Genomic DNA, 25,250 nt, shown 5'->3' on the forward strand with positions numbered 1-25,250 from the left:
TAAAAAATGTACATTTGGAATACTACCATTTTTCTATTTTAACCGACAATTCTTAATAATACTTTCTGAAAATATTATACATTATTTATTACTTTTCACAACACGGTATGTGTACATTACAGTTGCAATTTCTCATCGACCTTATTCTAAGACATCGTATATCAGGCATTCACTAGTTGGCTGGTGGTTTCACAAATTAGTTGTAACAAATTGTTACCGCAGTTGGTAAATGTTATACACTAATTATTATTATGTCCATATTTGATATTTATAATAAAGCTGTACAAACATAAATTCAGCGAGAACACTATAACCTTGGCACTTCATTTTTCTTAGCGTGATTGCGATTCGTCGCCACTGATCAAATAATGGATATTCAGTTACCCACTGTACCCTAATATTTGTCGCCTATATAACTGAAATGACAAACAAACTGAAAGCCTACCTGATGGTAGTCGGCGCCGTGTATACATGAACTGTATACAACACGCTCGTGGTGCCACTTAGGCATTGTCATTCCAAAGTCATTTTACTGCCTTACCTCACCCTTCCAGTGGTTTAGCGGTCGAAATAGGTAGATACAGAGCTGACGACCACATACTCTCAAATGAATTTTACTAGTACAAATGAAGTATAATAAGTATAATAACATAAAACATTCACACTGTACATGTGATTATTTTATGAGCTGCCATGTTAGAACAAATAAAGCATATACGCAAACAACAAATCAAATGAAGTGCCTCTATAATTAATGAAGTGTTTCGATTCTTACTACAAAAATATAAATGCCGTCACAATCACTAGTGACTACTTACACTAAATACTTAAAAAACATAATAATCACAGATTATATTGCTGCAGATCTTTATATCGTTGATATAAAAGTCTATGCAGCTATTGATGAATGTTTTGGAATCAACATTTTTTAGAAATAAACAATCATTTGGACACATTAGTTGGACCAATGCAACTCTAAACTTCCTTAAATAGTATCTAGGACAATTGTTAATTACCCTTGAAACTCACAACACTACCAATATCCATCACAAATCACTGTGTTCCATCTTTGATATCTCTCACTAATACCTTAGGTTCAATCTCTATAATTTCACTGAGTTTCTTTATATTAAATGGCATCATTCTATTACAAAATGACATAAGTGTCGTTACATTTGCAAATTTATCGAGGGAGTCCGGCTTTGTTCCGTAATAGGAATACTCTTTGAGCTCAGAATCGGCATAGAATGGTAATTTGGTTGTGGATTTCTTTGCGATCCTTTGTGGTGGTAGTTTAGTAGTGGACTTCTTTGCAACTCTCTTTATTGGAGTCTTCAACTCCATCGGAGACACATTATTTATGGGAACATTCGGGGATTGCGCATAGGGCATGGTCTGACGTTTATCATCAGAACTGCCAGATTTTGATAGCTTTAAAACAAGAGGCGGTTCATTAGGTATGTCGACAGTTGTGGCGAATACCGGCAAATTCGGATGTCTCTGTTCGATATGCTTTAAAACAAAAGCTCTTTGACTGTTGTAACTGCAAAACGGGCACTTGTACGGTTTCAAATTGTAGTGCCGTAGAATGTGGGTTTTTATCTCATGGCCATGCCGAGAGCTTGTTGTGTAGTCGCAGTATGGACATTTCGCTTCTAATTTCTTGGGCACAGTGGAATTATCAGATGATACATCAATTACAAACTGTCTTTCCAAATCACTGTCACGAGATGGCGCTGGAGCCGGTCTTTTCCTTCTACCGACTTCAGGCATGGAGACATTTTCTTCATATCGGACCACTAATAATGAATTTTCCGAGTTATCCATATCCGCTTTTTCTGGTGAGGACTCGACGGTTTCCATATGTTGACTTTTTATATTCAATTTTTGCACCTGTAGCACGGTAGTGACCCATGATGCTCGCATCACGGGGTCCCGTATAGCCTCTATAGGCCGAGCAAATTGTCCATCGTGTACACTCTTACAATGGAACTGCACTTCGTGATACGTTTGGAAATTATCTGAACACTTGCTGCAACACCATCTGTAATGATTGTATGGTACACTAAAATATATATGATGATGTATATGGAGAATGCAACGTCACATATTATATGCACTCTGTGATAAGAAAATTTAATATATATGCTGATCAAAATCGTTACATTTATTTGTGTTAATTAGCAACCATTTGTGATAAAATTGATAAAAATAAGCTATATTATACATAAGCAGATTTTCTATATTTTTTGTACAATATAACATATATATATGGTACAACTCTTTTACTCGAGAACACTTGATAAGTTGTTGTATTCTATAAGCAGACATTAGCAAGCAAGTTACATGAAACTATGCAAGGTGCAACAGCTACACATAAATTTCACAATAAAGTGGACTTACCTAATTTTGGTCAATTCACTTTCCAAATGAGCATGCATGGCAACCTCGTCGTTAGTTTTGAAAGTACATTTTGGACAACTGAATAATGAGTTGCTTGGCCCGCCGAAAGATCCAAAGGCTTGTTCAAGCTCCTTTATATTAGCTTTAGACGTGTTACTTGGTGCTACCGTTGTCTTATATACAGTGGATGTCGAAGGAACCGCGGGGGGCGCCTGTATTCTCTGTTTAGCCAACTTCTCTTTATTTTTCACAATCACTTTGGTTTGATGTTCAATTAATCCAGCTACCCAATTTTCAATATTGATATCGACCGGCAGTTCAATTGGCGACTGGTACTGTCCACGGTGTTCAGAAGACATATGCTCCTGTAGACCAGTCTTATGGAAAGCTTTGTAAGAACACACAACACAGCCCCATCTGTAACATTAATTATTAAAATAAAAATCATATTTCATTTATAGTAAAAGTAACGAATAAATTTGAATATTATACTCACTTTCTGTACTGTAATTCTTCATATAAATGTGATTGTATAGATTCCTTGTCATCTTCCGTTACAACCTTACATAGAGGACATTTGTATTTCAAGCCATTTGTGTCACAAAAATTACCATATTTCTTACAGAGGTCTTCCATGGTGAGCTCTGTGGCAGGTGTTGTATCCACTTCCTGCTTTACTATATTGAGGTCGACACTTAGCCGTGGCTGCAGTGACTCAAGGGCACTTAATGATTCCTTGGGCAGGGAAGGGTCTGGGTACTCAGTTTTAACCTCAGCTTCAGCAGTTACGCCACTCCTTTGTCGCTGAATCAACCACCTTGGATTACCACTAGCATCATTGGGGATTGATCCTTCGCGATAGTAATAATAGAAAATATCCTCAACTTTTCCTGCATGCGCATTCGCTTGATGTTTAGTAACATTTTCCAATGCCGAAGTTCTGAATGGACAATATGCGCACTTAAACTGCATTTTCGACTGATGTATCTTAGAACAATGCTCAACGACTTCTGGTCGAAGCATGCTCTTGAATTTGCATAATCCACACTGCCAAGGTTTCAAGTCCATAGTTGGGGCAGCAGCAGCTGGCTGAACAGGCTGCGTGTTAACTATAGACGTGGTTTCCTCCCTAACAACTAATACTTGACCACCTTTGTGGACGTCTGATAGATGTTTCTCGACTGCCGCCCTCTTATAATGGTAGTATGGACATGAGACACAAGCATACAAGGTCGTGTCGTGCATTTTCAGATGTGCTATTATCCTCGAAGCCGTCAAAGGCTTGGATGTATCCAAGTGTTGATAAGGTGGACAATGAACGCAGTGGAAATCGTTCGATCCCGAATGTAAAGTCTCCCAATGACATCTGAGCATGGCTTCATCCAGAGAGATGTATGAACAACCTTTAGCACCGCAAGTGTGGCGCTGGCGTTCGGGCACGTACTTGGGATATCGGGATGCTACTTCGGGAGGAATTAGTGTAGACACCACTGGAGTCGATTCCGATCTTGCAGTTTTTTCGGGAAGTCGAGTGATAATAGAGCTGGAAGCGAGGTTAAGCATTTTGTCAAAGTGTTTCTCGTTCGTTTCCAAATGAGGAACAGGATTGACCGGCGCCATCTGTGGCACAGGTTGTTGTTCCGCGTGGAACTGCAGATGCCGAACCATGTTCAAACGGACTTTTGTACTGAAACTACACACTGAGCAATGCACTAAATCATCGAGTATGGGGTTGATAGGTAACAAATGAATATCCTGCGGTCCGTAACGTTTCAGCTTTGGTTGTGGTTCAGATGAACTATTCAATGAAAGTTTTCTCTTGGGTGCTCGAGTATTTTTTGTAGATTTGTTCGATTCAATAACTATATGCTCAAAGGTACCATCCGTTGAATATTTGCCCATAACCGCTAATTTGGTCACCTTGTGTGCGCTTTTAACATGTCTTTTTACTATGGCTAACGACATATTAACTAAGCCACAAACGCCACACAGATACCGACTTTTCACTGCATGGTCAGCAATATAGTGTATGGTAAGTGTTTCTTTATTCTCAAGCGTTTTTGTACAGTGTGCGCACTGAACATTCGATACTTTCCCTGCATAACATGAACTAAGATGTATTTTTAATCCAGCAGCGCTTTTAAATACTAGCTTGCATTTAGGACATTTGAATAAAATAGTTTCTGGAATCTTCTTATAATCATCTTCAGGTGTTTTCGGAAGACTAGGGCGGATAGCGTCGTCATCAGACAAATCGATGATGGTCAGTCTAGACGACTCGTCGTCGCTATCTAAGCAAACAATATCATCTGACTGATCCTTAGACGGAGTAATTGGATCTACTGGTTCCGTTTTCAACACAGGTGTTTCCTGCCGACTTATATCTGGTTGTGGTTGTGGCGTGGATGTACGTAATGGGCTCGTGTGTATTGAAGGAGGGTCAACTCCTTTTATTTCAGTCAGAATTGGTTCTTGTTCTGCTATATTTTGAGGTGTGTTATCAGAAAATGTAGGGTTGCTATCCTGCATTTCTTTGTCTTGTTCTGACTCTGTGGTGCCCACTGATAAAGTTAGTTGGTTAGTGAACCCAATAAGCTTCTCAAGTTCGATGGACCTCTCAGCCTCTCTGACTGGGTTCTCATGAGTGGTGTTTGGTGTGACCTCAATGATTTTCACTTTGGACTTGTGGAAAGAGGCTAATGGCAAGACTCGGTACTGCGACGTGCCTTCCTGTAAACATAAATAAAAATATATTTATTCGGTATAACTATTGTTTATGTCTCTTTTGCTTGTAAGCCAATTGGTATATAACTAACTCATTTTTTAGTAAAACTTAACACAATACTTTAGTGAATACTGCACCTAAATCGGATAAGCAGTTACTGAGATAAGCGCGTACAAACGCACAGACAAACAGACAAATCTAACTATTATCTATAGTTTTGTGTTCTATATAATCTACTATCTATTGTTTTGTGGTCTATTACAATAATAATTTTTCTGATATATCTTCCATATACAGGCAGCAATCAGTCTTATTGTCACATGTATGGATATTGTAACTGGTAATTGACTATTTTAAAAATAAAGCTTATGATTTTAATCCCAAACGGAATGGAGAGTGAAAATATTAATCTTATCTTATATTTATAAAATATTTATGACCAATATTATCAACGACTACATGTTACACATTCTGTTGCATAAAAACTTTGTGTCAATTAAAATTTCTGACGGACTAGGTATTGATTTAAATAATACGCACTCACCACCTATGAACACGATAACTAGTACTGAACTACCAAAGCAGAATGCCTTCTTGCCTGTATACTAAAATAGTTATTTCGTGTCATACCTAGGAAGTTTTTCGAAATTCACAAGGAACTTGGCGTGCTAACAGTAACGGAGGAAGATCCTCTATTGAAAAGCAAAATAATAGAATAAAGAAATAATATACCTTGGAAGTAATGATGCGGAGATAGGCCTGCGGCATGCGGGCCGGGTGGTGGGTGGCAGCGTGCGACAGCAACTCGGGCTCCCCGTCTGCTCCGTGCAGGCACCACGTGCACTGGTACAGGTTGAAGTTGTGCTCCTTCATATGATGGATCAACTCCGCTGCAGACGCATGCGGCTCTGAACAAATCTGTAACGCGAGTTAGTAAGTTTGTCAGACAAAATTTACATTTACCAAAGATTTGATTTTTTTCATTAAATATCACGATGTGTGATAATAATTATATATTACATATTATATATAAATTTCCAGGCTTATTACTAGTTCATACAAACTAATTCTTTATTACATACAAGCTGTGCCTTAAATAAACTTAATTTAAGCACTTTTGAATAGTCATAACAATTTGTTCTTCATCTACCACTCGTTCGGAAAGCTGTCTCATCACAAGAAAAATGAGCAAGAAACTTGTGTGTTGCTCTTTTAAATAATACTTGTAAGTTTACATTTACAAGTCGAAGCGTGTGAATACAAACTACCAACCAACACAAATTTTTTGGGTCAAATATAAATATACAATAAGATTAAATCAGTCGTAGTGATAAGAGCAGACCAGTCCCTAGTCCTAATCCCAAGCAGCACTCGTTCACGAGTATGACGGATGAGCCAGCCATCACTGCGGTCGACAATATTTTAAGGAGCCCAATGACCCGGCCCACCACGCCGCCACATGTCTGGACATTTTAGTGAGCATGACTACTCAATCCACACGACCACGTCACAGCTACAAAAATTACTATATGGTAGTTACAGTATTCGCACTTTACATGCGGATGCATGCGGCAATCAATACAAAAGCCGCTACGCTATCATACATCAAGAAAGCAGTATGAAAAACAAATTATAACGTTGTCCGCTAAAAGCCTTATACTTGATATATATTGCTGTCATCTATGAATTCATCTATCCTATAATAGGCTTTTTTACATAACATGTGTTTAATATAAATTTTGAATTGCCTCTCTGTTAGATTTAGCGTAGCGCAGTTTATTATAGAATCTTACGCAATTACCATAAAATGAATTACTAACTTTGTGTAGACGGCATTTAGGTAAAATTAGCTTATTTTTATTGCGTAAGTTTTTACTTGTACAGTCTTTAAGTTTCTTGAAACTATCTAAGTTTTTCCTTGTATACATAATATTTTCATAAATGTACTGTGAGGCAACGGTGAGGATATTTGATTGTTAAAAGCATTGACGTAATGACTCTCTAGAACCCATACCATAAATAGAACGTATAAATACTATATTTATTTTACAAAAGAGAGCCACTCTTTTGTAAAATAAATATAGTATTTACTTCGGCAGCTTTACCCCATACCAGTATGCCATATGACATAATGCTATGGAAATAACTAAAATATACAAGTTTTGCCGTCACCACGTCTGTTAATTGCCTTATCCTTCTAATTGCATAAACAGCAGAACTGAGTCTACTGGCCAATTTTGAAATATGGGGCCCCCATTGTAACTTCGAGTCCACTGTTATTCCTAAAAAAACTGTATCATTAACAAAATTTACTATTTCATCATTAAGCAATAGCTGCGTATTTACTTGTCTTAGATTAGGAAGCGTGAGTTTAATACACTTAGTTTTGTTGGTTGTTGTATGTAATAATAGATTATTACATGTGAATCAATTTAATATAGCAGAGATAGCACAATTTACATCGTCTAATTGATTACATTGGCGACCAATTGTAAACACTAACGAAGTATGTACGCAAACAACACTATATCTACAATATGCATATTCAATTTAAGTTTAAAATCATTAAGTTCATTACTGTGACAACTGTAGTTACTCAGTCATTTATTATAATTTGATTAATGAATAAGTTCTATCAATTATTTGATTATCAAATAATAGAAGTCTTCATTTACAGTCGTCGTTTGAACGCAGTCTATAGACGCCGACTTGCCGAAACTAACGGATGATCCGAAATAATTTCATATCCGCATCCGTATCTGTTCGTATCCGTATCCGTATCCGATATTATAATCATTCCTATATACGAAACATATCCGTATCCGAAATTTCATATCCATAACATCCATGGTAACGGGTAACCCGTCCATAGACTGTCTACAGATGACCAAAAGCAATACGAAATAAAAATGAATAATTGTATTGATTATTCCGATTATTCTATTGAATGTTTAATCAAAACAAATAAGTAAATATGACTGACAAATCATATCTGACAGATGCAGTAAATATTATTTTTTATTTTTAAGCTTAAATTATTATTTAATAATTGATATATTATTGTTATTTATATACAATATATTGGGATTATATGTTCAAGTATTATGAGTTGTGTTGGATGTATTAATACTATAATTTGTTTTATCATACGTGTTTACGCGAAATAAATTGAATTTATCCATGTTTCTCTGAATTTTTGTATGATATTCGTAATACAATGTAGAAAGTGAAAACAAATAAGTACTGTTACAAAAAGAGGTGATATCCCTATATTGTTAAAACCCTGAAGAGTGATATATGTGTGAGCTACTTTCATTTAGTGTATTACTTCTTTACATAGTATAAAATGAAGCCGTTGCCACTGTCTATTCGCTTAGATCTAAAATCTCTTTTAAACTTCGCAACGGTTTTTAATGCAGTTTTAGCAATAGATAGAGTGATTCTAGAAAGTGTATATGTATAATACATGTATACCCGTGTTGATGATAAAATGTTTGCCTTCTAGGTAAGTTCTATTAAATATTAGTAATGGAGTATAGTAATTAATTTAATTCTTACGTCGCATTTGAAAGTGGTTACATCGCCGTGTAGCTGCAGGATGTGGTCACTAAATTTGCGCGATGTATAAGAGCGGAACTTGCATCGTCCGTTCTTATCCACTGAAAATAATAGAATAGAATAGATAATTTTTTTTATTACGCTAAAGACACACACACACGAGGCACCGTAATATTAACAACATAAAGGTACATACAAATTACATTGGTCAATCAACAAAATACAATACAGATATACAGAAAATACTCGATTGTTTTTTAGTTTTCTTTAAATGAACTTTTCTGTTTGTTTTTAACTGTTATTTTTCGAATTATTGTAATGCCGTTGCCAGTAGCTGGACTTTACAGCTTCACCGGACGATAGAGGGCGAGTGCAGATGCAAAGAAGGATTTTTGGACCGGCTGAAGGCTAATGAATGCCCGACTAATACGATTTTAATCTGAAAGCTCCGCTAGGACTTCATATCTCGGCTCAGGCAATTTAGGCTCAGGATTAATTAGACTGGATATCGATCGGAGCAAAAACTAAATATTAATAAATTACGTCTGACGTAAAGTCGGGGGGGGGGCATCCTCCACTGGTGCCCCACCAGCGTTAGACAAACTAACGGAAAAACAATTAAATTTATTTATGTAAATACCGTATGTACTTTCATATACATTTAGTGACAGGCTGTTCGTTAATTTGAAATTACAAACGGGCCGTCATTTATTTGTATGCATAAAATAATCTTAATATGAGTAAGTACCTGTTGTATCGAACAGTTTTGAGTACTACTTAAATGAGTAGGTATCGGAATATCCCTATCTTCTTAGCTATTATGTCTTCTACTGGGTCGCTCAGTCAGGGGAAGACACATTATTTACAAGATTATACATATAATCCAGGATCCTAATTTGCGGTTAGTCTTAAATAATTAAAAATATCATTAGTTTTACTAACCGTGATTACACACGTAGAAAGGTACGACGATTTCCCGGGGTAGCATGGCAGGTGCATTCTCAGTAGACGGCGGTGAAGCGTTAGTGGCACACAGCACACGTGAGGGTTTGCCCGTGTGTACTCTATTTATATGGGCAATTACCAGCTGACTAGCTACCGATCTGTAGAAACAATACCCACAAACGAAACAACAGGCGCTATGCTTGAATACGTGCACCACTAAATCTATAGGGTGACCCCCACAATCAAAATCGCAATATGCACATCTCAATGCATTCTCGCCACCGATTTGCTGGTGCGTCTTCGCATGCATCAAAGCCACGTCGGCAGAGTCCGTGGTGAAGGAACAATAACGTCCAGGACATTTGTATACGTTCACTAACTTTTCTTGTGCCATCATTGCTTCTAAGACTATATGGTATTTCTTAGACATCACCTCGGCTTGTGCCTCTTCATAATTATACTGCTCGTCTTGTGATTGTAGTAGTGGGGCGGGCATGTTCTCCTTCGCAGAAGATACAGAATAACTGGGGCTTGACTCGGCGCTGCTAAGACTAATAACGCTCTCAATTTTGGGCAAAACAGCTGCTGCAACCGGAATTTCTTCTGATGTTATCTTTTCTTTCAATTCTGATAAAGGACGAACATTTATGTATTGTTTTGGAGCGGGTGTAGACTCTGCAGGTTCCTCCAGCTCAAGTGCAACCTTCTCCAATACTGGGAAATCATCCATATGCTTATCAAGGAAATGTTGCAAACAGTCTTTAAATTTATGCTGCCCTTGAGGTGTTACAATCACTTTACAGACGCAGCAAAAACCGTCCCAATTCTCGTTGTGTTTGAGTTGTACATGCTTTTTCATAGATATCAGCAGTGTTGTTGTATAGTGTTTATTGCCGTTTATACAACAAACAAATTCTTTGTTTCCGGTTTCTGTATAGGTGATCCTGAAATGTGGATATGCAAATATGTCGTCTGAAATGGTATTGTTTATCGGTTTTTGTGGAGTTTCAACATTTTCAGAGTCAAGTTCGCTTTCTGTATTTATCACTTCATCTGAAAGTCTCTCTTCTTGCTGCACTTCTTCGTCATCATCTTCCTGTTTTACTATATATTTTGAGGTATCATCTGTATTCATATTTGATATTTCACTAGTACTATCATCATTTTCGAAGGTGATTTTGGATTTAAAATTGGACTCACGTAGCATTTCTTCTATATTTTTAGTTGTATCTTTCGTAGATTGTTGTGTGCTATCCATCGATTCGATTGCATCACTGGTATCAGTGATGTCACTGCGATCATCACTCGTTTCCGCCATATTTTGGTTACATCGAGTACTTCTAAGCAGACGTGGTTGTTCTATTTCAGAGGCACTGCTACGTTTTGAAAAAATATTCATCATCTTCTTAGACATTACTGCCAAGTTTATTGTATAAACTTCCGTCTGTTCGTCATTATGGCGAACTATAACATGAGTCTTGAGATTTTCTAGAGATATCTGAGTGAAATTACATTTACCGCATATATAACCAATAAGCTGACCTTTTGTATCTTTCGGAGGTGGAGGTATATCCAAATTAAACGGACATTTGGTAATGTTGATACAATTTGAGCACAGTTGTTTATATTCACCAGTATGTGTGCTTACGACGTGCCAGAAAAATGATTCTAATGAGTTTTTCTTTTTACCAAATTCTTTATTAAAACAAAATCTGCATACAAATTTATTCATAGGTATTTTACTAATAGCTTGGAAATTAATATCTTCGCATTGCTCAATGGCCTCTTTTGCAGTTTCTGGATTCAATCGAGATAAAGGAATCTCCGAATGCGGATGTTGTATTTTATAATGTGCTACTATGTCGTCACCACTATAAACACATAATCGACAAGAGTATGAGTTAACATGTTTTTGAAAACAATAGGTTTTATCAGTAAAACAGTTCATGTCGGGTATTCCAATTTGCTCTGTTCTTTCAGTACTTTCAGATTTTTGTGAAATATCAACATTTTTTAAAGAGTCTGATTTTCGTTTCTTATTCTTTGGTTTAATAATTCCAGCATTCCAACCAGGCCTTTTGCGTTTCGTTTTCTTTTTTAATTCAGTTGACACTTCTGTGCTTTCGTAACTTTTAGAAGATGCTAGAGATTCGTTCTCGGAATCTGAACTGTCTTTCAAACTACTCTCGCTAAATTTGCTAACGCTCGATTCGGCAACCGAATCAGTTTCAAATTCATAGGGATCTACATCGTGATTTTTAACAACTTTTGTTTTTGACTTTGGACCCGGTTTATATTTGAGTTTTAACTTGTCAATATTTGTTTGTACACTAACAGAGCTATCATTTTGAGCTCGCACTTTGAATTTAGGTCCAGGATTTCTTTTTATAGTTTTACCAGTTTTGCTCTCCAAAAGGGGTACATCTTGATTCGATTGAGTATTTTTAAATTTCTCTAATACCACAACTGGTTCGTTATCGGCCGTACTTACATTTTCCTTGTGACTAACAATTTTTTCATCCACAAGTTTTGCTAAGCGGCACATTCTAATTCCGGTAGCATTCAAAATATCTTCACTTATAAACATTTCTTTAATATCTTCCTGCAATTGCAGTAATTCTCTTGATACTTTATTCTTCGGTTTTTGTATATTAGCAGATTCAGATCTGGTTACGCGTTTTCCTTCCGCTAAGGTTTTTTTTCGATTTTTTCCAATTTTAGTTCTTTTTACTACCTTACCTTTTTTAATAGGAACTTTTTTATTAAGATTATTATTTACTACTTCGCTGTCAGTTGTCGTATTATGTAATTCATTGTTCAAAGATACTTCAGGTGCTACCTGTTTTGTGTCATTATCATCTTTTGTTAACTTATTGTCGTCAGATATTTTATTATCATTTGCATTAATTGTTTCTTTCCTTGAATCGTCATTTTCATTTGCACAAATTGATTCTTTGCTTAAATCGTCTTTTGCATTTGTACCAATTGATTCTTTGCTTAAATTGACATTTTCAATTTCGCTGTTTGCATCATTTTGGTCAGAGGACTCTGTATTCAATATCTTATCAGTAATGTTTTGATCAGTGTCGTCTTTAGTGTCTTCATCGTCAGAAACAATTTCACTTAGTTTTTCAAGTTTCTTTTTAATTTTTTCATTATCACTAGTTTGATCTACCAACTTACTCAATAACTCCTTTATTTTAGATTTATTTTGCAATATCGATAATATGCTGTCTATAGAATCGACTGCATGTGTTACATTTTTGTTTGAAGAGCTTTGTTCTATAGGAGATTTTATTATCTCAATTGTATCATGGCTGGAGGTAATATCAGAATTAATTTCGCTTTTTAAATCGTTATCATTAGTGCTATCTGGTAAATCCTCGTCTACAATAGAATTGTTTGTTACAACTACATTATTCGTGCTATCGGGTACAGAACAATGGCGGCTATTTCTACTATTATCTTCATCTACAATACTGACTTCACTTTTTTCATTCGTTGTAAGACTAAGGTTTTGGTCTTTGGTATTGGAATCAATATCCGTTGTGGAAACTAAATTTTCGTTACCCTCTTTAGGCGGAAATAATGTTACAGGGTGATTTTCGCAGTTATCTTGTAAGGAAGAATTTTCAAGAGGTTTTGTTGAAGCTTCAGGAAGAATTTTTATTTCAACAAATTTATCGGGCTTAACACTTTCTCCCTCATTAGGACCAAGGAGGGATTTTTGTGAAATTATGTCATTACCTAAAGATTTCGTTAAGTTAGCAGCATTGTGTTGCAAATTCTGATCTTCCCGGGAGTCATTTTTTATTATTTCCGTGATATCACTTAAAGATATATCGTCCGCACTTTGTTTATTGGAACTATCTATTACTTCACTTGTAATATTTTCAAACATATTGTCAATACTAATTTCATTATTCAAATTGTTATTAGCATTATCTTTAGGAGTGTTTATATCATGGTCTAAGTCAGCTATCAAAGCATTAATGTTCTCAAGTACAGGATCTACAATATTGTCTGAAAACATTTCTAAATCATCTACACCGAAACTAGAATCTAAGTCTTGTTCATTTGGTGATTGTCTATCCACAACAGATTGCTGTTTGTTGGATTCATTTTCGTTATTCGAATGTTTACATTTCGTATCACTAAGTTTAGAATTGTCATCCGAGTCAGAATTATAAACACGAATTCGTCTCTTCGTTTTTGTAATACTTTCTTGTCCCGACGATATTTCACTTTCAGCTTTCTTATTAGATCTTGTGATCCTTTTTTCGGTACATTCCATTGGGGTTGCCGTATTCACTTGAGAATTCGCAGCAGACTTTTTTTCCGTTTCTTTAAGTTTGGGTTCTTTCAAATCTTTAGGCATTTTCTTGGACACTACATCATTCCTTTTATTTTGCTTAACATCTTTCTTCAAATTATCATCTAATTTATTGTCCGTCTGTTTTTCGATTTTTTTAGAATCATCAGGTAGTTCTTTTGTAGGTTCGATTTCAGTTACACGTTTTATTTTGGGAATTTTATAATTTTTAACGCCGTAACCCGAACCTAATATAGATCCACTAGCTATATTGTCATGCGAATATACAATACCATGTTTTTTCCTGTCATAATCTGTCTTAGTTTTGCTGTATTTGTACTTACTTTTGTCTGAAAGTAATTCGCGTTGTAATCTTGGATCTCTGTTATTTTTCCGAGGCGAGTATGACACTTTAGGATAACTATTGGCATTTTTACTCTCTTTGTCTCCAGTAATAATTTTATTGTCTCCTTTTGAGTGAATATTATCAAGGGTAAGAGAATGTCTTTCATATTTATTGTTTTCTAATTTATAAGACTTCAAATCTGCCTTGATTTCTTTGAAGCTTTTATTCATGTTAGATTCGTCAGTACTACGTACAACACTAAGTGCTCGTCTGAAATTTCTTTTTATATTTCCATCCACATGTGAATCATTTGATTTAAAAGAATGAGACAAGGTCCTTCCAATATTCGTGTCACGAACGGAAGAAAATGATCGACCTACACTTGCAGCTCTTTGTCGTCTGACATCAAAAGTACGTTCAGTTGAGTCTTCATTATCGTTAATTCCTTGAAATGTTCTATCGACTCTGGTGTCAATAGTAAAGGAACGACCGGCATGTGATTTAACAGACAATGTATTATCAGTATCCGTTACTTCAAAACTTCTTCCTACACTATGTTCTCGTGATGTTCTTACGATCGTCCCTTCAGAGGGTATACTACGCCCAACACTTCGTTCTCGATTTCTTATTTTCTCCTTTTCGTGGTAATCATTACCGGTAGACCTACGATCTTTACAATATTGTTCCTGTAAAGTTGAATCTTTGTAATAATGACATTCATTTTGTTCATAAGAATAATATCTATGTCTTTCATTTCTCCCATCACCTTTATAATTTCTATAATTGTCGGTGTTTTTATACGACTTACTGTAGAAACCAAATTGCATATTTCGACTTCTGAAGTGACCACGATCTTTATCATCAGCTGCAATGTTAGATTCAAATTCTGAATTTCTTTTGAGTCTAGGGTCTCGGTCTAATCGACCAAATGGATGATTGGGTGTCACAGGCAAATCTGAACTTAATTCACATCTTCCAAATGTATTGATAGGCGTTGGAGGGCATTCAGACCTACCAAATGCATGACTAGGCGTTGGTGGACATTCAGACCTACCAAAAGGATGATTAGGTGTAAGGGGATACTCAGATCTGCCAAATGAATTATTTCCAGATGGCGGATAATCAGATCTACCAAAAGGATGGCTGGGTGTTGATGGACACTCGGATCTCCCAAATGGATGACTAGGTGTAGGTGGGCAATCGGATCTGCCAAACGGATGGCTAGGTGTTGGTGGGCAATCGGATCTGCCAAATGGATGACTAGGTGTAGGTGGGCAATCAGATCTGCCGAAGGAATGAGAGGGTGTTGACGGACACTCAGATCTACTATAATGATGACTAGATGTAGATGGATCCATTTTACCATAACGTTCATTTCTTTTGTCAAAACTATATCTGTCACGTCTTGAATTTTTATACTTATTGTAATGATATGGATCATTGTACCTTTTGTATTTTTGGAAGTCCTGTGAGTCTCTTTGTAAAGAACTGCTTCTTGAACACTCATCCCATTTCCTAGAATCCTTCGTCTCCGGTGTATCCCATTTGTTTTTTCGAATTTCAGTAGAATTCTCCTGTTTTTCCCAATGAGAATCTATAGCATCACGATTTACGGACTGATCTCTATAGTCACGTGGATCATACAGTGATGCGTATACATGTTTTCGTTTTGGTTGGTCCTCTATTTCGAATGACTGATGCATCATATCATATGGTCTGGGTGTCATATTGGGAGTCCTACTTGGTGTCATACTCGGATTCATATTCGTAGTTACATTTGGAATAATACTTGGAGCCACTGTTGGCGTCATGATAGGAAAATTAACAGACTGTAGTGGTTTTTGTGTCCTATCGGGAGTCAGTGAATATTGATTACCGTTTTCTTTAACGCTACTGTCGGATACTTTTTTTACACGAGGATCTGCAATGGTTCTCATTTTTTCGGAATTGCTTTTATCCAGGTTTCCGTCATCTCTAGACTGCAATGTATCAGTAACAGATGGTGTCGTATTACCTAATGGAATTCCAGTACTACAATGCGGGGAGGGTATTGTATTACTTTTTCTCATATCAATATCGGCTTTAGAATTTATTTCCGCCGTTTTTATAGGATCTATGGGTATTATAATGGGAGCATTATTTCCAATACTAGCACTATTATCGTCATCCGGAGATTTAGGTGCCAGATCACTGTAAATATCATCTACAGAAGCAATTGAACCATTAGCATTGTCATCATCTGAGCTTACGATGTCATTTAGTATTGATTTAAATCTTTCGAACTCCTTTTCTGTAAGCTTAAGGCTTTGTTTTTTGTTATGTTCATCATTAATAGACGAGGATGTAATTTCTTTTGAAGGAAATAATGTAGACGCAGCACTACTCGTTTTTTTTTTGTAATTTTCTATAGATATCCTTTTTTTAGGAAGAATTTCTTGAGCGCTAGCTACTTTAGTAACCTTAGGTTGATGTAAAGGAGGTGTTGAAGCATCAGTTCCAGGAATAGCTATATTTTCACTTAATATTTCATTTTTCAAAGCTTGTAAAATGTCTATTTCTGAAACTACGCTTTCTTTTGGTTGTTGCGAAACTACACTTTGTTCATTCAGTAATGGTATCTCTACATCTTTTTCCTTTGTATTCAATATCTCTGTATTATCGTCTACCTTCTCTGCAACAGCCTCTAGCATGTCATCTTTCTTTTCTGTTTGTGACAGCACACTCTTGCCGCTTTTATCTTCAACAGATTTATTAGTTGCAATAGGATCTAGTTGTACTAATGGTTTATAAAAATTAGGTTTGAATATAGTATCTTGTGTTTTCTCCACATTTAACTCATCCTTTGATACAAAAACTAAATCAGTTTCAGTATTTTTATTCATATTTTTTGCAGAAGTCTCATCTATATTTTTCTCATCAATATCAGTGGACTCAGTGTTCTTAGTAGTAATATGAATAGGGTCACATTTATTTTTAGAAGGTATTGACGTGTCCTCTTTTACACAATCATTTGTATCAAACTCTACAAGTTTATCTCCTTGATACGTTTCAAAATCGAAATTATCAAATTCATTCTTATTCATAGTTTCTCCTGATGGGTCTTTATCCCTATCAGTTTTAGTATCTTTGTCCGAGTTTATTACAAGACGAATTTGTATTTTACGCGGATTTTTATCTTCATTGTTTGTTTTAACTTGCCCAGGTGTTTTCTGGTCTTTATCTAATATAACAAGACTACCATATATATTTTCAATGGCTTCACTTTCACTGTCAGAAAGCTCTCCTTCCTCTACCTCCGCTTTCTCTTTCGGTTTCTTTTTCTTAGAACTAGTTTTAAGTATTAAATCAGAAATATCTTCTGTTGCTCCGGTATGTTTCAATTCGCCTAGTATTTGTGTTCTTAGTACTCTTAAAGTGTCAATGTCGACATCTCCATCGCTGCAATTTATAATTCTAGAAAGAATATCTGTTGTATTTAAGGAATTTAAACTTTCCTCTGGTACTTTTAACGTAATGTTCAAATCTTGTTGTTTACGTGATGACTTAGACGATTTTTTTCTTTCTCTTTTATATGTTGGTGAATGGCACTGGGGCGATTTTCGAGGTGATCGTCTGCTAAAAAGAGCCCTTTCTGCAGTTTCAAGGTTGGCCCAACGCGGTGTATTGGGTTCAGGAGAAACCAAAATTCGAGTATAATTACGTTTTGATGACGTTTCTTGAGAAAGAGAATTTTTATTGGGTCTCCTTTGGAATAAGGCTGGTTCCTTACTGCCAGCCATACTGGTTTCTGGAATCTCATTCGCACCAGCTATTTCGGGCAATGAATCGTCCTCCTTTCGTTTTGCCACAGTTTTTAATTTATTTCGGACGATTTCTAACTCCGCGTTTTCTTTTGGCTTAAACTCTGCCGTCTCCTTATTGGACATAGAGTCTCTCTGAAATTATAAAAATAATTAATCATCTCAAAAGTAATTAATTAAGTATGAATAAATTTAAAAAATTAGTAATAACGTTTTATTCAAAATTAGAAAGTTTATATAAAAATATTTGTTATTTTGTTGTTGTACAGACCTGTTCTACTTTAGCGTACAAGTTGATGAGCACTTGTTCGCATTTCAGTAAATTGTCCATTTTCATTCTGAAAATAAAATAATATCCACATTTACAATATAAATAATAAGGCCGATTAATGTCGACATTTATTTGACTCAAAAGCAATCCCAATGCCTAAATAAAATGTACTACGTTGTTATGTCAAACCAGGTTAAATGGTAAATTTAAAACTATGCTCCAAAGACGACTTCTTTTTGCCTGCAGTGTCACATAAATAAATCTAAAATTGATAAAAATCTAATTGGGCAATTATTAAAATAGAGAATGTTAGGCAAATTCAATAAGTTATAAAGGCATGTGGCATTAGGTGAGGTCATAGACAATTACATCAAAATAAATTTTAAACTAAAAACTCGTAATCATAGTCCTTTCGGTAACCCGTATTTCTCATTTATTGTACTATGTTCGCAGTCATCTCGGTATTCATTCCTATTTAGGACTTATCTTCCTGCATACACTCTAGCCCTTCCTTTCAGGACTATATCAACCATTAACTAACCTTACTATGAGTAATTAACCTAATAGAAATATTGAGCGAGGATTTATTTTAAATGGAATTCTTTCTGCTTAAAAGTAGGAATATATACATGAACAGTAAATATCACAAACAACAAGTCGCCATTTAACACTCGTGGTAACCCTTGGGTAATAAATACCATTTCCGATAACTAAAATCGCGTCTCCATGCCCTGTTATTTCACTATCATGTCTCACTCTTCTTTGGGGGTTATAGGTGACACAGAAGTGCCCGGACAAACGACTTTGTATAGTCTCCCTTGAATAAAGTACATTAGTAATTAATAGTAATTAATGAATAACTGGATCTTTCCATCCACAATACGCTGTATTTCACTATCAAGTCTCCCTCTTCCAAACAAAACATAACTTACAGGTGTTTGGTGGTTAGAGATGACACAGAAGTACCCAGACAAACTACTTTGTATAGAATCACCCTTAGAAAAAGTACATTAGTACCATACAATATTTCGAACTGACAAAACAATGATTCAATAACTGGATATTTCCATTCATAATACGCTTGTATACCTTTAGTCTATTATATTATATGTATATGTATATTTTATCGTAAACAACAAAAGCTGCCTTTACACATATGCTCTTTTAAGCGCGCGCTACGGCTTTCACGTAGAAAGGAATATACATGTCAATGTAGACGAAGAGAACGAGAAAGACCATGGCCCGGCCTGTTGGCCCGTTGCTGCGTCCTTTAGTACTTTTTGTAAAAACTGTTATTGCAAAACTGCGGACATTCTCTATGGAGCAAAGACATATATATTTTTTTTTATTGGGTTGTTTGGGCTATTGTCAGATGTTTTTAGCACCTGTAGCACTGCGACCTATATAGATCTAGTGTGCTCACCCTTTTTCAAAGTTCGCTACCAAGACCCGTCAGGGACAAGAATTTAAGGATATTCTTAGGAGCGATGGTTTTTATCTCCTCGGGAAAGGGTGTAAACTTTCCAAAGGAGATATTTCGTTTATGCATGAGTAGGCTACAACCACATAGGATGTGCAGTGGCGTTTACTCTTCAGTTTGGCAGAATCTGCAGATTCTTGTCGTGCATAGGCCTAGTTTAGCCATATGGTTGTTTAATTTGCAGTGTCCTGTGAGGGCCCTAGTCATCATGCATATGTTGTTTTTACTCAATATCAGTAGTCTATTGGAGTATTTGTTCGAGTAGCCCGATATTAGGGCTATTAGCAAAAACGTAACTACAATTATTATATCTTTGGAAAATAAAATCTGAGGATTAAAAAAGATAATTTAAAAAGTGAAATGATATGAAACAGACACTCTATCACGCGTGAACACAGCATGTACACCCTGTACAGAAAAAATAGTAAAATGCAATAACTCACGACGCAGGCTTTTCCGAACTAAATCGCATGTGACGTTCATAAGCACGTGATAGAACATGTAGAGTAAATGCAACAATTGTTTAGGAAAAGGACAACAAATCCTCTTAAAACGTTTAAATCAGATCAAATAGACATCTTTTCGTTTCTTCTGCATTTTTTTTTTATACTACTATGGTGGCATTAACAACATACGTCCCGTCCAGAGAAACACCGTCAAAATATTTTGGAAATAATTATATTACGGCGTCCAACGCATAGTTAAGTATTAAACGCCATAAACCTTTTCTTCCTGTCCAGAAGCAGATCCCGCAGTGATTTGATTTTGTCGAGTTGCGCCTGCCGAGGGTTTAATGATCCTGAACTGGTGCTCTCCAGTTTTTTTATCATACTCTCTAAAAATGGAACATATTTCTTCATCTCCTCGAACTTGCGATCGTACTCCGAATCCATTTTTATTGCTGAAAAAAAGAATATCGTGAGATGTCGCTATGTTAGTAATTAATTTAATATAATTGTGAATTGATAGTGTGCATTTCTTTCTCACAAGTGCTGATGAACATCGATTTTATACCTATTTATACCTATAATCACAATTTTAGGGTTGACAAATATCTTCACAATTTGAAGTTATCTATAAGGTTTTGTTTTAAATATATCTTAATACTTGCAGATTTTAGTGTGGTGATATTGTTGTTTGAACTAATATAGTAGCGAAAATACTACTGGGCATTCCCGATGAGGTTCCTCACTACAATCAATATGTAAATAAATATCTATATATATTCAATAATAAAATTAACTATTACTTTATTAGTAATTTTTGTCTACAGAAAACTGGATTCTTCATCACAGAGTAGGTCTACGAAAACATACATCGATAATTGAACCTCTGCGCAAGATCACAAAAAAAACACAATGTATAGTACAAAAAGAAAATTAAAGAAGTTGTAATTTTTAACTAACTACTTAGGGAACTATATAAACGTGAAAGACTGGCTGTATGAAATTAAGTAAATTTAAGTCATTTAGCAGGAAGAAGAAAGTAGCAATGTATTCGATCGAGACTTTCAGGAATCAATAATAAATAGCTCAAACGTTGTTGATGGACGTCGTAACTGAATAGTTATTTTAAAAATCATAGGTCAGACTTAGCGACTTCACTTTTTAGTAAAATCATATTTTTAACAGAACCTGTACATGTAGGTATATTAAGTTCAAGTTTCCAATCTAATCGCTAGAACAATTTATGCACAAGAATTGTTACTTTTATATGATAAAATTTAAGTAATGAAATTTGTGAAGATATTCTACCTAAGTAGGTCTGGGCCGGCATCAACTGGCAACATATTAATAATGGTAGTAAGTTTTTCTCCAAACAGTATTTTTAATCAATACCCACTACACAAATACAATTACATTCTCGGCATCTTTGTTATAGTATAAATGCACGTATGAACTTTTTTGTCTTTCCCAACCACGCATTAATGCCGCCACGTTATCAGAACCTTTAGTAAATATTAGGTTACTAAGGCCAGTAGAAAGTTCATATTTAGGTACACTTTCAATACCTTAAACATGGCAATTCTCCCAGCAAATCTTACTTACTCCATACTTTTAGAGATTCATTTTACAAATCGAAGAAATTATGGTTGTATAACACATTATACTAAAAACTGGTGTTATTAACAGGAATTACATCATTTTAATTTATTTTCAGTAAATCGTAATATCTAACAAAATATGTTGAATATGTTGCATTATAATAAAATATAATCCAACTGGCAACACTAACTTAAATGGTCTTAACTAGTCCAGAACCTGTTACAAAATTTTGTTAACATAAAATTAAAAAGTAATCAATTATGGTAGCAGCAATAAACTTTATAGTTATTTTCTTTACTTGTTTTGTGGTAAAATACGACGATATGTTATAATTAATATTATAACTACATCCACAATATCGTTCTACCAAACACCAGCAATTATTTCAGTAGTTGTAATAGAAAAAATATAGACGGAAATCTATGTACCTACTAAAAATGCGACGCCATTGTTGTATAAATGTTTTAAGTAGAAAATGGTTGCAAGTATTCATATATATTTAATAGATTCTTACACATTGTTACTACATTAGGTTATGTAAAGTTGTTATTTATCAAACTTACACACAACAAATTATATGTGAAAGAAAAAAAATCGAAATGTTTTTTTGATTCATTATTAAAAAAATGCGAAACGTTTTATTTTTATTTGTTTTAGTTTTATTTTTGATTTATCCTATATAGCATTTACTCCAGATTTCATTCGGAGTCTAACCTATTGGTAGACCTTCACCTACCAGGCAGTTACATAACATAAGCATGTAGCATAATATAAGCAAAACACCTACATGTATAAATTAATACGTAACGAAAATCAGTCGGCCATTATACTTACGTTGATATTCACTGCACCTATCTTTCTCTCGGCCAAAAACTATGAGTTAATAAAATACATTAAAATAGAAACTTAGCTGAACGGTAATATCAATTCCACCCACTGCTTAGTTTTTAAAATATTTAATCAAAAATCAATATTTTAAATATTATTTTTTAAATGTTAAGTTTGTTACATTGTTAGTTCAGCAACAAATTAAATTAAATGAACACGATGAACGCATGAACGCAACTAAATAAAATCAAAGCTAGACAACGAATACAAAATGGCGGTCGGCTTCGACCAATGAACGACGGATCAGTACAATATCGTTGCCGACGCTCGACAACTGAACACAAACGCCCGTCCGTGGCAAACTGGCTTAAACTTAAACACCAATTTTTTTAAGACGGCCATATTGTTTTAAACGTATTATTAAATGTACTCATACGTATACAAAATACATATACTATTTCATTTCCTTCACATATGAATATATATAGGTAACTTATGTATTGTAATTATATTTAAATCATTTCTAAATATAATTACAATATTTTACTGCTTCTTAAATAATATTTTATTAAAACAGGTGTATAAAACTGAATTTAGGAAATGCATATTACGTATTATAACCTCTACTAATACCTTTCATTAAAATACATTAAATACATAGGTGCCTATTTCAGAAACCCACAAAACTAGACCCCTACTATAATTACGTTATTAGTAATATCTAATTGTTGAACTTACAAAAGAAATACCTTTATGTAATAATAGGTGTACTGTAGTTTATTTACCTTATCCAAATCATTTTTTATAGTTATGTACGTAGCTGTATCTTGACGATCCGCTTGAGCAGCTATTGAATTAGACAAAAATGTTAATAACGCACTACATAATCAAAAAATTACATTAATACTGTTAAGTACCTAAATATTTATACTCATCTTATACACTAATATTGAATATATTTAATTTATTCCAAACCTGTACCTGTATGTTTATTCAATGTAAAATGCCATTCGTTTTAAAACAGCTACTTTTGATAAATATATCAGTATGCACCAACCTGACTATATACTTTTTTAATAAAGCATGTTTCACATATGTCAATTCCATATAGGCACCGTAAAAGTATATAACTACAGACAGAAACTAGTAAGTACGTATTAAATTATCTATAGGGTACATCTATTACACTAAATTGATCGAAGAAGGGACGCGCTTTCGCATATAGCCGTCGCCATCATGCATATGTCGGAATATTAATTAATTTTCAGCATAACGTATCCGCATCTACAACGTAGGTTTATATTTAAAGTGTTACTAACCTGTCCGTATAACTCAAAACAAAACTAAACATTCAGATAATCCTAATCACGTTCACAAGTCGCAGGTATTATAAAACATTATTCCGTGGTTACAAAGAGTCGTTCCTTTGTAATGGCGATTCTTCTCGGGACCGTATAACACAGCTCTAGTGCGAGCAACGCAGTCAGTATGCAGTGGAATCGAAACAAGGACGCAAACTAGCTCCCCACCGCGCAAACGGGCTCAACAACGCTGAGCCAATCCTAAAATCATTCGACAGACGAGCGTCGCTATAACCGCAGGGCGGCGCGGTGTTTGAGTGTTCCTTTTATTTTGTTGGGATTATTGATATTCCCGGTACGCGGTGATTGTACGCACTAAACCAAACTCCTCTTGGTATTCCCGCAAACGCTAGTCAATTGTTGTTCTAGAATATTCGCGAGTTATTTTTTCTGTGACGTAACTGATTATCGGCCAGTTGTAAGCAAGATGACGGGGAAAAGACAAAATATCGAAACATTTCATGTCAAACTTGTCAAGTGTCATGCAAGAGTAATTCGTATACAGACTACTAAAATATGATTCTTTCAACGACAGTGTTATTTGGATTATTTGATAGAGAACCCAAAAGTAGTTTATTTAGTAGGTTATTTATATTAAAGTGCGATTTACAATCTGATACGTAAGTTTTGACGAATTGTCGAAGTAATAAAATATGAGCGGCGTATTAAAATATACATCGACACAATTAGTATGTCAGTAAGAATTCCAATTTGATTTATGTGAATTTGCCACTTTGAATATATAAGTTTATACAATTAATATTACCTAGGTATTATTAATTGTTTAAAATGTGTGTCGAAGATCCCAAATGTTGAATAAGCTTCAACATTTGGGATCTTCACAAACTAGTTTTCAAACAGTGCCCGGCCTACTGCTTTCCTGCCTATTATTACAGACAGCTATAACAATTACAATTGAATGTGAATTTCTCAGAATGTACATTCATTGTGTAAGTTCGTGAAGTAATAGTTTCTTTGTGTATCTGCCGGTACGCCGCGTAGGTATATGAGTTTCTGAGTGTGGATGGATGTTTGCAACTCTTTCATGCAAAAACTACTGAACGGATTTTGATGAAACTTTACAACTATATAGCGTATACATCAGAATAACACATAGGCTATAATTTAAAAAGTGTGATGCAGACGAAGTCGCGCCGGTCCGCCTAGTAATGAATA

At 35.1% G+C, this 25,250-nt stretch overlaps 1 protein-coding gene across 1 annotated transcript; it reads right to left on the minus strand.

Moving 5' to 3' along the window:
- Positions 1-975: 975 nt before the first annotated feature.
- On the minus strand, positions 976-24,221 carry LOC131843542 (uncharacterized). The gene is made up of 10 exons (XM_059192212.1): positions 24,033-24,221; positions 20,564-20,741; positions 18,361-18,427; positions 13,328-18,224; positions 9,629-13,282; positions 8,687-8,787; positions 5,861-6,046; positions 2,900-5,133; positions 2,404-2,820; positions 976-2,044 (listed from the first exon to the last, which is right to left on the minus strand). The coding sequence occupies exons 2-10, from the start codon at positions 20,731-20,733 to the stop codon at positions 1,054-1,056; spliced, it is 12,717 nt and encodes a 4,238-aa protein (XP_059048195.1). The 5' UTR covers positions 20,734-20,741; positions 24,033-24,221; the 3' UTR covers positions 976-1,053.
- Positions 24,222-25,250: the final 1,029 nt, after the last annotated feature.

The sequence above is a fragment of the Achroia grisella genome, unplaced genomic scaffold, assembly GCF_030625045.1.
Source record: "Achroia grisella isolate CSIRO2021 unplaced genomic scaffold, CSIRO_AGI_Agris_v1 utg319, whole genome shotgun sequence".
NCBI lineage: Eukaryota > Metazoa > Arthropoda > Insecta > Lepidoptera > Pyralidae > Achroia > Achroia grisella.